A 13,412-nucleotide genomic window follows, 5' to 3' on the forward strand; every position below is an offset into this window, starting at 1 on the left:
TCACATGAGATTCCAGCGCTGAGGAGAATGTACAATTCTCATATCGTCTTTCAGTGGCATTCTTCACGCGACGTGCGTGTTACAGTGAGAACGTTCTGATCCGATTGGACATTTTCATTAGCAACCCTAAAGCAGCATATCATACTTGCGTATGTATTTTTTCAGACAATCACGATTTGTAATTCGGATAACAAAACGCCGATCCATGAAAAAAGTGTGCATTGGAAAAGGAAAATAAATAAATATATTAAATGAAATAAATGCAAGCAGAAAATTAATCTAGAGTCATAGTTTGCTCTTTATTGAATTGATTTATCATCATATTGTTGTTTATAAATTCGGTTTGGGATGACCCAAAGCAGCTTGGTAAAGTGTGCATTTTAAAATGATTCCATTATTCATGCATGTGCTTTAAAAAGTCATGTAGAGTGAATGTCAAGGCATGAGGAAGGTCTGTGGCATTTTGCCAATATGCCATGTTTCACTGCCAGTCAGCCTTTCATCATCACAACAACCAGCTGACATTTACTGTGCACAACACATCTTAAAAAGTTTTTTTTTTTTTTACTTTAACCATCTAAACATACAGAAAAAATGTCATCGTTAGGTTTGTGAAGAGTGTAAAGTGCTTTTGAAATTCAGATCAGACCAGTTAGTAAGTAGCAGTTGTTATTAAAATCTCAATTCAAAGGCTAGCAGAAGTTTTTACTTGCTCATCAACTGTGAAACTCAGATTTTTTTTTTTCCCCTTTAAGTTCAAATCATGTAAAATGACCAGTGGAGATGCATTTATTCCCATAACTCACATCCTATATTGAAAAAAAAAAAGCTTTTGGATGATGAGATGGAGAAGACGAGCAGTTTGTGGTGTAGCGGCCATGCTAGGCGTTATTGTGTATTATCGGTAAAATATGCTCCAAAGCGGCTTAAATGAAATGATGGAATCATTTTGTGCCGTTGCCTTCTTGTAGAGAGTACGCGGTCGGTCCCTGGAGGATGTGGTCATCCTGAACGTGGACACTAACACACTGGAGAGTCCCTTTGACGATCTGCATAACCTTCCGGGTGACGTGGTGAGACCCTCGCACACCCGCCCACACCTTTCTTTTTTTTATCGTTGTTGTCTTCGTACAAGAATAAAAGTGAAGCCCGTTTCCCCCCCTTCTTTTGAACTAAGTCTTCATGGAGCCCAAAGTTGTCATTGTATTGTTGTGTCCCCTCCTTCCCTTGCCATCCCTTCCCTTCCCTTCCCCGCATCATTAATGTCGGCAGCACCGGCCCCTCAGATTGCGGCTGTCTTAAGTAAACTCCCGTGGCGGCGGCGGCGGCGGCGTACAGCGCTTGAAGGCAAACATGGTTCCCCTGACCATCAGAGACTTGTGGGAAAACTTGCAACTGCCTTCCCCTTCATCTCCATCCATTCTTATCATTATTTTACCAAGTCTTGCCTTGCTGCCTGCCCACTGGCACGTTTCTGAGAGCGAGGGGTAGGAGGTGGGAACGAGGCGATGGCTGATTTTCAAGGGGGAGAGAGAGAGAGAGAGAGAGAGAGAGTGGGAAGAAGGGGGCCAATTACCAGTGTGTGCCGTGAAGCCACCTGCCAGCGCTTCGTCTCTTTAATTAATGGAACAATGATACTGTGGCGCTTCCTGAAACAGTGACCGGCTTCAGGGTCACTCACGCATTTGCACTCGCACGCAGGTATATGTGTGTGTTTATATATACGCACACACAAAACGTGTCTTCACTCTGTCGAAGCAGGATTGTTTGTTTATCTGTTTTCAGACGGTGCGTATTAAAGCGGCTCTGCCAGGCGCGGGAGCCCGCCGAGGTTGCACGCACACAAGCACACGCTATTACCCTCGATGCTAACACAATCGAGCGACTGGATGTCATTCAATCGATTATGCAGCAAACGAGAGTCCCGTAGAACTTAGCTCTCCTCACCCTACCACCGAATTCACTCCTACAAAACTTAAACCCATGAAATGTTACAAGCAAAATGTTCTTATGTGAAAGAGGCGAAAAAAAGTCTCTTGGTCTGGCCTTATATTTTATTTAAAATATCTTAATACTGGTTCGGAAACAATATCATGGCAAAAAAAAAAGGGCCATCCTAGCTAAATAATGTCAAACTTACAAGCTGAATCTTTGCTTATGCTTTTCTACGAAAAATACAAAATAATAAATATAAAGATTTATGTAGATATGAAAATTTTTTTAAAATATTAAAGCCAAACAAACGCGTTTGGGAACGTCAGCAACTTTTCCTTCTCCTTGTTGGACTTTACGTTTTCAGCGGCGCCGACTGTGGATTTTCTTTTCGGGGGGAGCGAATACCAAATTAAAGGCGCAATGTTTGATTAAGCATGCCAGGTGATCTCAGGAGAGGCGTGCAGACGCCACCTCAGCCCCCTCGATCATTTGTAAACCTCCAAACAGAAGCTTGAAATACAGGAAGTGGGAGTGTACGCTGTATATTTACCCCTTGATTGGGAATACAAATGATCAAATGCTGTGAGTGCACGCGCCGCCGTGTCAGCAAAGTAGCGAGAGGGAGGAGAAGAGAAGGAATTAGGCTGTGATGTGAGCGAGACACACGGATGGATGGAAAGCTGCATTGTAGCACCTCACCTTGAATAGGTGCCACGCCACATGAAAAACACATCAGTTGCGCGGATCAAATAAAAATCACATCCAGTCACACGCTGTTTGTTTTTCAGAATTAACACACCCCTAATTTGCTATTCTTGGATACTTTTAATGACTAGCGAGGTAAACAGCCCAACCAACCAGCCAACCAACCAAAAAGCCAATTATAAAGTTATCAGTACAATGTCTATGCGCTGTGAGGGGAAGCGCTGTGTGTCTCAGAAGAAGAAGAAGAAGAAGTAACCAAAATACCTTGATCTTCCAGAAAGAAATGGACTATTTTCTTCTTCAGGATGCTTGTCAACATATTGATTTTACTGACACAAGCGCTGTCTCTGTGCAATTAATCTTGTTTATTTATGCATATACGTACTGAAACCAGAATTCTTCACAAACAATGTGAGAGATGATCAGAACTAAAGTAAACAAGTAAAAGCAAAGCCAGAAAAAATATCTGCGGTCGTTAAAAATGGAAACGTAGATCCTTTTTGTGTCCTATTACTGTCGCTCTATCATTCAGAAAGTTTTTTTTTTAAGCAAGCGGAACTGCTACTGGCATGGTAGCATTTGTGAAAGTCAATAAATCTAAAATATTATGTGTGAAATTGTGGGGAAAGACCATTAAGGGGGCGGGCAGCGCTGGAGCCAGTGTAGGGGTGCCGTCTGAAGAAGGACGGCTAATTCGGGACAACTGTGAACTCTGAACCTGCTGAAAGCACCACCACTGGTCAGCGGGCCGTAATAAGCTCCACATGTTGCCTTCATTAGCAGGATCTTGCTTAAATCAACATCAGAGCGCTTCGAGTTTTTTTTTTTTTTTGCTTTTAGCTCCACTTGAAATAGATGTCAAAATCCAGCCAAGCTTTGAATCTATTAAACTTTATTTACACATTCACCAAACGTGACGGCGGGCTTTTAACGTGAGAATAATAGCGCCGAGAAATGAAGGGTGGCTTTAGTGGCTCGCAAACAATGCGTGGCTGCTAAGCTCAGGCGGAGAGAATCACTCAGCATTCATCAAGACGCCAGCCAGCCAGCCAGCCAGCCAGCCAGCCAGCCAGCCAGCCAGCCAGCCAGCCAGGCCTCCGTTTGGCGACACCACGTCTCAAACACGTGCGTGTAAACACAAACATCAAATGGCGCGTGGCATGTCCTCATCGCTAACAAGCTGACTCAAAAGAGACCTGGAATTCCACTTAATTAGTACCTGCTCGCTCGCTCGCTTATTATTAATCCGGCCGCCCGGGTGAAAAGATGAGAGCAGGCGGCAAAGAATAAGACGGGGAAACAACAACAGTCATTTGCCGTGTTAAATATATTAATGGCGGCGCTGCGTCTTTCCTTTTCAGGTGCCGTAATTTGACATGACGTGCGGGCTATGTTCTGTCATTAGTCGGGGAAAACGGCGAGCACCTGATCAAAGCAGGAAAGCCTCTGTCTGACACTTAATTGATCACAAGGCAAAAGACAAAGGCTCGTGTCGCTTCACAAAAATCACAATTTGCTTCTATGACAAATCGTTTTGGCTCAAAAAAAAAAACGCAGAGGCGCCAGGTATATTTTTATATAAATTGGGATTTTTAAATTGGCATACACACTCATGTGGCTTTCATTTTCAAATTGCAATTCTGTAGATCAAAAGTAAAAAAAAAAAAAAAAGGGAGAGCGCCATCACCCACTGCGTCGGTTGGACGATGCTCGAGATGACATTTAACTGTAGTTAATTATGTATGCAAAACTCAGCCGCTCAGCTGCTTTAAGAGGTCAGCTTGACAAAATAGCCCCCACGCTAGGGGGAAAAAAAAAAAACAAATCTCACGGCAATGCTTACCAAAACACATTTATTTCACCTGACTCGTGCATCATGTCCCCCCGCGAAGCCGGCACGCTGGGAAAGTAAGAATTACGCGTCTCGCCGCACCTTAATTGCAACTAATCGTGCCTGTATTTGAAGTCATCACTTCAAATCCTAGCCTGATGGAAAACACAATCATTATTTTCCAAGAATTAAATCCTTCAATCTAATAAATGCATGAATTTGGGAGTTGAAAAGAGCACATTTTATGATTTTTTTTTTGACTTGTGAGTTGAAAAGAGCATATTTGACTTGTGCTGATATGTGAAAGGACATGCCTTCCTTTTTTAGTGTGTCTTTGTTCATATTTGTGTGTGCGCATACAGTTCAAACTGCAGCACATCAAAAGAAAGTGGGAGATTTTCATAGCTATTTTTTTTTCTTTGTAGTTCTTTAATTGCGTCCCCATGGCTTTCTTTTCATGGACAGAATCTTAAACAAAACATTCAGGGTTTTTTTGTGAGGATTTTTTGGGCTGGAAGAAAAAAAAAAATTATTCTTTTTTTGTACAGCAGACAAGTGTCAGGGCTGAAGGCTTATTTTTATGTGGAATTTTAGTGTGATTATTTATGTGCAACTTATGTTTAATTTATTTGATTGTACAGTATTTTTTTATTATTATGTTTAATATTAACAAGGACAGTATAAAATGACAACCTCATTATGAGGACACAATCCAGCGTCATGAAGAACTTTAATTTCAATAAGCTGTCAACATTTGACCATTTTGGACAGCAATCATGAATTAAAAGCCAAATTTATCTTTCAGAACCAAATTTGAGCTGGCTTCCCAAAGTCTGAAGAGATTGTAGCACATGTAAACTATTTTTATATTGAGGATTCCAAGCACAAAACAGTTTTTTTTGTCAAGCACTACATTTGCGATTTATTGAATAATTAATTAATCGCATCATTTTGGTTGAAACATTGAACATAATGGTGGATTGACAGAAATAGAAATGTTTTTGATAGTGTCTTACCCTTCCTTAACTTATTGTTATTTTTCCCAGCATTCTTGTTTTGTTCTCAATCCCCATCCACATTAGCTGCATACCCGTGGCGTCATCCAATCGAGAGTATGAAATATATTTTTATCATGCATGTGTAACACTCCCAGCGCAGTGGTGCATTTATTTCAACAAGTAAAGATCAATATTTCAGCAAGGCACTTCTAAAGATTAGTTTGAAAGATTTGCCCGAATGTCAGCGGAATAAGCCTTCTTTATTTCCGCTCCTTGTTTAGTATCCATATTAATGCACGGCGCACAGCTGTCCCGCTAGCGCGCTATCATCGCTTAGCTCGTCATTGCACCTGCTAATTACCGTCTCCAGCTGGAGAGTTAAATGGAGATCTGTTCGTTGTCTGACCTTTGACCCCGTGCTCTTTACGTGACGCACTTGAAAGCCTGTTTGGGGCCGAGCGGGCCGGGCCTTAATGAGGCCCCGTGTCTGCCCTCCGTGGGCCGCGCACGCCCGGCGCCTCGGATGCCCCGCTTTCATCCGCGACCGTCCTCCCTTGATGTAAATTGAAAAGATCACAGCTATGGGGAGAGGACCTGGGCTGGAAAGGCCTCTCTGCATAGATTATGAATATCATAACTCAACAGTTTTCTTTGGCTCGCCCACTCCCCCCCTCCCCTCCCCTCCCCTCCCACTCCCGTGCACAATGCAATAGTTCTAATTGGACCCAATGGGGGACTCTCCGACTTTGATCTCATCACCGCCACTGTGACTTTACACTAAAAAATGTCAGTGCCAAATCGGGTTATCACCTGTAGAGCCCGGCCTTCCTCTGATGCCTGTACGCGTCTCGTTAGTTTCACTCAAAGTGGAGAAGTTAATTAGTTTGACAGAAGCATTACCGGAGAGACGTACCTGATGATTGCCGTGCGGGCTCCGCAGTCAAACTCCAATTACCAAACGCGCTTATTTTCATGTGATATGAAAAAAAAAAAAAGATACGTCGCGATAGAGCCGGTGGGCTTTGCTCTCGTGGCGTAACCAATAATCAAGTTTCACCCCCCCCCCCCCCCCCCCCACTCGATATATTTGTAACTGTCGATTGATCGCCCACATGTGACATAGGAGGAATTTTAATCAGCCTTAAAGTTTGGAAGAGAACTTTTTCACCCCTAAGAGTGAAAAAAGAGAACACAAGTGATTGTGTCCCCACCTCATTAAAAAGTGTTTGCCGGCGCAACGCTCTCAGCCGTTCAAACGCCGCCGCCGCCGCCGAAGTGTGAGCGCTCAGTAAACTCAGCTAGCCCGTCTTGTCTGCCAGTCTTTGGGGGTATGCCTCCCCCACTTAGACTGACATTGTGTTCACTTTGATTCGCACACCCCCCCCCACCGCCAAATACGGCAGAAATAAAAAGACATTTTAATGAATTGCAAGCAATCTGAACATGAAATATTAATTCTAGAAAGAGCAAACATAAAAGCATTTAGCACAATGAGTGAATATGGAGATGACACTTGTTAATTTAACCGTGATAAACTTTCCGTTTGATGCCTGGGAGCATTTTGCCATGGCAGTGCGGGGGACGCAGAGGAGAGTGAGGAAAAGCCCAGGAGAAATGCTGCTCATTTTGTCTCTGTCCCAGTTTAAGACTGACACTCTCTCTGTTGCCTTCTTTCTTCTGCTCGCAACTCTCTGTTCCTTTCCGCCTGAGCTCTCACAACACTTTGCTTCTCCTCCCTGAAGTTTTTCTTTCCTCCCACCGGCTAATTGCAATGGCCGCCGCCGCCGCCGCTTCTATTTGGCCGTCAAGATTGAGTGGTGTCATTTTGGCGATGGACGCGACCCGCTCAAAGTCAGGATTGCTGTCGATATATTGCATTTTTTAAATGATTTTTTATGACTATTTTTAGTATTATAAATATAAGAATATTAGAAATATTCTTTGAATATACGGTAGTATTAATTATACGGCAAACACACCACACATAATTTAAAAAAATGGCAAAATTTGACTTGATGATTCCTTCTGGTAAATTCCAACCTGATCAAATGTACAGTCCAATGAAAAGATCCCCCCCTCCCTCCCTGCTCTCTTTCTCCTCGCTCAGTCCTCAGACTGCTGCTGAGCAGGTGAGGAGAGACTCTTGACAACTTGTTTCCCAGACTCCCCGGGGACCACGGCCAGGGTGAATCTTTTGTCATCCTAAAACAAGCTCGGGCCTGCTGCTCCTCTCCTCTCCTCTCCTCTCCTCGCCTGGAGCCTTGGAGCTAAGAGAGAGGGGGAAAATAATTAAAGACATTTTATGTCAAGAGGATCTTTCTAGAGGGAGCCATCAGGGGGGAGGGGAACTCAGCGGAGGAGAAGAAGAAGTCGGGGAGTAAGAAATGGAAAGCAAAAAAAAGGTGATGGCTATGTGAGGAAAAGCAAGGATGTGACTTTCCATTTCCCCATCCTCTGCTCAATTAGCAAAGCAGCAGGTGCTCCCGGCAGCAAAACGCATATTCTCCCTGAAAAGGCTCCAGACTTCCTTTCTAGTTTTCTTTTCTGCAATGACCTGCAAATGTGATATTTCACACTCGGAATGGGCTAGCTCCCCCCCCCCCCCCCCCCTCTGCCAATTTCAGAGGTGATAATTTAACTTTTACCCCTCCGTATCCTCCCTCACCGCATTTCTCTCGTCCTGTTTTCCACCAGGTGTACTCTTTGAAGGGCAAGCTCAAGAAGCAATCGACGGCAACAGGAAGCGGCGTGGCCAGGGCCTTCCTGAGAACGCAGGCCGCTCTCTTCGGCTCCTACAGGGACGCTCTCCGATATAAACCCGTGAGTGCTTGCCGTCCGTCAATTGCCTTGAGTTTCAGGTGGGCCTGTCAAATGTCAAAGACTCTGAACCTTTCTTTTGAAGATCTCTTTTCACCGCCTTTGGAGTTTGACTTTCCTGCGCCAAGCCCTGCTAACATCACTTTGGTGAATCTTTTCTGCCGATCAGGTCTGAGTCAGAAGACCCGGTCGGCCGGGTCGACTACAGCATGTCCTGTTTGACAAATAGCGAAGCCTTTGTTCCTTTAGCTTTGAAACTAATTGGACTTTGTGGACTCCCACTCGCCAAGATGCTCCATTATTGATGCTGTCTTGCTTTTCTGCGAATACAGACAGTACACGAACAAACTGCCTCCTCTCTGACACGAGCGCTCGCTCGCACTCGACGTTGCGTGATTTCGCAGCGGTTTCTTACACACGGCATTTTCGCAAATGCCTCCGCACGAACACGCCGTTTCAAGTTGCGATATTTGCCGAGCGACTCTTATCGCTGTGATTTACCGGCCCATATGTCTTGACAGAAGGAAGGGCGTGGAAACGTGGCGGGAGTCTCGCTGAGTTGGAAATGAAACCTCACTGGGAAATGCTAATGAGAAATGACATGATTGGAAAAGCTTTTCATAGGTCAATCTTTTTCCGGCTCGGGTTCCGCCAGGTGTTTATCACCTACTCGGAGTTCTGCAGAAGCTTAAAGCACCATCTGAAAATTTCAAATCACTTCGTCATCGACAACATATCAAGGTGATCTTGCCAAGGCTATAAAATCACTAAAGCAGCCTGAACTGACTCCTCTAAATACCGATGAAGTGAATTTCCCAGCATGCCGTTCAGTTTTGTTTTGCTAGTTAGGCCGTAGGCATCGGCAGCCAGATGGGGCCTGGAAAAATGATTCAACTCCCCTTTTATGAGAGAATGAGCCTTGAAAACTTTTTTTTTTTTTATCGTGTGATGTAAGTGGAGCATTATTCCTGTGATGTAATTTGGGCCACTGCGATCATCCGCCCATCCCTGAAAATGGGGTTAGCCTCCAAGTGTTGTTGTGTATTTTTTTTATTTTTTTTTTATGTCACACTGTGCTCACAGCCAGACCACCAGACAACAGGCATTGTTTTACAGCCAAAGAATTTAGAGCATCATTGCACTATGTGAGAATTATGTTAATGATCATGTTCTGAAAATGACTGGGGGGGCTCCGTGTGATTGGCTCGCAGTGGATTTGTTGTCATCGTCTGTGTCTACAGCTCACAGGCCAACAGGCATGATGTAAGGAACAGTAAGAACGTCTTCATGTGGAGCGCTGTGGAATTTATTGGGACTGCGTACACCCTCCCTACCAAGGGACCCCCCACCCCCTTCCTCTTGCCGTCATGTCCCCTCTCAGATATTTTTCGACCCACTAATGAAGAAATTTGTTGAAATACTTATTTTGAAAGAGTTTTGAAGTTTCGAGCAGACACGTGCTAGTTATCAACCAGTGATTCTCAAAGTGTGCTATGCGGGCTTCCTCTAGTGGTACGCAAAAGAATTACTGAATGAAATCCTCAAGCTGCATTTTTTTAAATTTAATATCGTACACTTGTTGAGTATGAATATACTTTTTATTTAATGTTGCTCATTATGGTTTTATGCTTTGTGCAAAAAGGTTTTAGAACAATTTTGTCAAATGGGTTCATCTGAAAAGTGAGTTTGTTCAAATGATGAATTTGTCGCCTGTTTGTGTGGACTCTTGAAGGGGGAGCCAATAACGTTCTGCGAGGAGAGCTTTGTGAGCCATCGCTCGAGCACCATGAGAAACTTTTTGTCCATGGCTGTCAACCTGCAGCTCTTCAAACAGGTACAAGCTTTTTATATTTGGGCCAATTGATGATGGCATTATAGAAATGTATCCGTTGCACTGTTTACTGCTTTGCGGTGCTGAAAAAAAAACCCTAACGAGACCTGCTCAAATTTTATTGGGAAGATGACGGGCAGAAGGTTCCGTCTGGCCAAGCCGTCAATCAGATCAACTGGTGGAAGAGGTTAACAAAAAGGCACCCCATTTTGCAACATTCATGAGATGCTGCCTCACAAAAAAAAAAGAAAATCATCATTATGTAGAAGATCGTGTCGCAAATTTTCTGCCGCGCGCTCAGCAAATGATGTGCTGAGTCGGTGTAATTCCAGTTGGCTTGTAGAATTTTTTCTTTTCCCCCCGGGTGATGAGAAGCAGTCAAGACAGAAGCCCGGATTCATAGATGGTTACTGACCTCATGAAAATGTTTACAGTGCTTATCTCAGCCAGCACAAGCGTGTTGCAAGAATTTTAATGAAGAGCATTTCCAATGCATGCATGCATGCATGCACCTTGTGTGTGCGAGAGCTTTCCTTCCACGTCTACTTTACGGTGATGGCTCTTCTGCCATCCTCAACGTGGTGGAAAGACAACCCCTGCTATGAAGAACATTTTTCTTCACCCCCTTGAACTTTTCTTTGGGATCTCTGACCCGTGATAGTAGTGTGATTTACCCCCCAGAGTACAGCCGAGCGGCCCTCAATCAGCCTTTTGTTTCTTTGGACATTGCGCTCCATCTATAATTTTCCCAGGCAGAGCAGAGCAGATAGAGAGGCGCAGTTCAAAGCCTCCTCCCGACGTTGGGAAAACGGGCCCTTATCTGCACGGGGGATGGGATGGTCTTATCTCCCCTACTCCTCTTTGGACCGAGATGCCAGTGGCGTGCGCGAGCTCTGCACTGGCCTTGACCCATATCCGCTCCAACAACACACAAACGGTCCAGGCGTCAAGGAACAGTGGGACTCTCAACTTGTGTGGCTTGGCTGCTCTGTACTTTTTTTAATAATAGCTTCAAGTTAATGCAGGAATCAGATAAATTGCCATTTAAATGAGGAAATCTGATCTCTTTCATTCCATCATAATCCACGCAAATAGTTGAATTGAGTATTGCTTTACCCCAACTTATTTTTGTTATTGAAACGGATTTCTTTTCAATTAAAATTGAAAAGCGCAGTGCTGACCTACTGCAATAAATTCAGTGTACAGTAATAGAGAAAATAGGAGGCAATGAAAAGGAAGATTGTAAAAACTCAAGACAGCCTGCCATATTATTTATTACTCATAAGAGTTCCAAAAAATAATTAATTAATTGTGGCCATTTCCGATCAAGGAAATACATAACATTGTCTTTTGTCTTGAGTCCCAAATGTTCTTTTCTATTTATTACCCAAACGTTGGCACTCGTCTCACCCCAACAGGCCATCAATTTTCAGGCCGCTCAAAGAATGCGGGGGAAAGGTTGATGGCATCAACCTGCTTCCTATCAGCCTCACACACACACACACACACACACACACACACACACACACACACACACACACACACACACACACACACACACACACACATTCTGCTCGCAGAGACTGAGTCAATGAACTCTCTTCCTCAGCACGATAAATCTAAGCCGCACACAGTTGACTGGAATATACGGGGGACGATTGCCAAGAGCTTCTATTCACACAACTTATGACCCATCAACCATTTATCATCCAACGCAGCCTTGGTCTGACTTCACAAGTTGGTCACATTTAGAATGCATATAAGCCAGAGAAATGTTGACTGACATAAAAGCAAATCACTGACGTGAGCAAAAAAAAATTGATACACGTTAGGTAGGAAATCATTGGTTTGCGCTGAGCACTCTGTCTAATTAATGGCCAGAATGAGTCAGGTAATCAGTCTGAGTAAGATAAGTGGCATCTTTGGCTGGCTGTTGATCTGGCTTGATTACGTGCGCTAATTAGAGCCGCCGAGTAGTCTCTCACCTCTCATTAAAACCATCTAATGATGATCTTCCAAGCCCCTGACCGGAGGAGCGGGTGGCTGCGTGGCTCGCTAGTTAACAGACAGTCCCGGAGGACAACATGGCCAAAAACAACCTATGCTCTTGTTGTTATGTCTGACACACTTGCAAAGAGGAACAAATTAGGGCTGCGCTCGGTTCGGGCTGGGCCAAACGCTCTAAAAATAAAATATTTTTTTGTTATACTTTTTTTTTTTTTATTACCGTGACCCACTTTCTATGCCGATTGGCACCTGCCATATAGTGAGCCATCTAATTTAACTCAATCAATAAATCCATAAATATAGTAGATATAGTAAATATAGTAAAAATGGTTTGGTCCTACCTGTAGTTATTATGGCCTTAACCATATTTATTTATTTATTTTTATAAATGTCTCTTTCACACTTGTGGAGTTTCCTATATTTACGAGACTGTGTTAGGTGTTCCAAAGAGCGGAAATGAAACTTCCTCATTTGTGGGGACACTAATCCCTCCCTCACCTGCTTCGCATTAGCCACTTCCTAATACCTGCAAAGCATCTAATCTTTTGTCTTGCGCTTCCGTCGGGGAGGAATAACAACACCCCCGGCCGGACCGGACCGGTGTCGCCCCAGTGATTGACTCTGCGCACGTGTCTGTATATCACTTTAAGTGTGTACCCCCCCCCCCCCTCCCCCCCTCTCTCTTTAATAAAGCAGCTGTAATTTATGTTTGCAGTTCATCGACGGACGGCTGGCCAAATTGAACGCAGGCCGCGGCTTCAGCGACGTGTTTGAAGAAGAGATCACAGAAGGGGGCTTTTGTGGAAGTGAGTTGTGGCAGACCTGTCCATCAATTAGTCGCTTTAAATTAACTTGCCTTATTTCAGCTTCGACATGAAAGTTATTGTGTGGAAAAAAAAAGAGGCGTCTTAAAGTTCTTCCGAGGTGACAGCCAAACTTTAAAGTGCTGATTTGATGTACTGATGATGATTGGATTCTAATTGTTATCGACAAAAAAGGTGACGTCAAGCTTTGAAAAAGATGTTAAAGTGACACTCAAAAGTGAGAAGTCAAGCAGGACCTTTTCAAATCGAATTAGTCATGTTTGACACGATTAAAAGCGCACGATGAATTTGGTTGGATAATACAAAAGACGATTACATTTGTCGACATCTGAGAGGAAATGAAATCCCAAAGGACACCTTCGTTCTATTTACAAGCATAAACAAATGATTGAATCATGTGCCGCCCGAGACATTCGTCATCTGTTTTATTGGCAACTTTGGCGCCATCGATAACCAAATAAAAG

The 13,412-nt window shown here is 43.7% G+C and overlaps 1 protein-coding gene across 4 annotated transcripts in view; it reads left to right on the top strand.

The window, feature by feature from the left end:
• Positions 1-13,412, top strand: part of dennd1b (DENN/MADD domain containing 1B) — a 66,547-nt gene that overhangs the window by 40,455 nt on the left and 12,680 nt on the right. For all 4 annotated transcript variants that reach the window (XR_007483382.2, XM_049729035.2, XM_049729048.2 and 1 more), the window contains 4 exons: positions 972-1,073; positions 8,164-8,289; positions 10,019-10,120; positions 12,840-12,930. Coding sequence is in view for 3 of the 4 variants with exons in the window: in XM_049729035.2 (XP_049584992.1) it covers positions 972-1,073; positions 8,164-8,289; positions 10,019-10,120; positions 12,840-12,930 (421 nt within the window). In the remaining variant the exon portion in view is untranslated. The remainder of the gene's footprint in view (positions 1-971; positions 1,074-8,163; positions 8,290-10,018; positions 10,121-12,839; positions 12,931-13,412) is intronic.

Source organism: Syngnathus scovelli, chromosome 10, assembly GCF_024217435.2.
Source record: "Syngnathus scovelli strain Florida chromosome 10, RoL_Ssco_1.2, whole genome shotgun sequence".
NCBI lineage: Eukaryota > Metazoa > Chordata > Actinopteri > Syngnathiformes > Syngnathidae > Syngnathus > Syngnathus scovelli.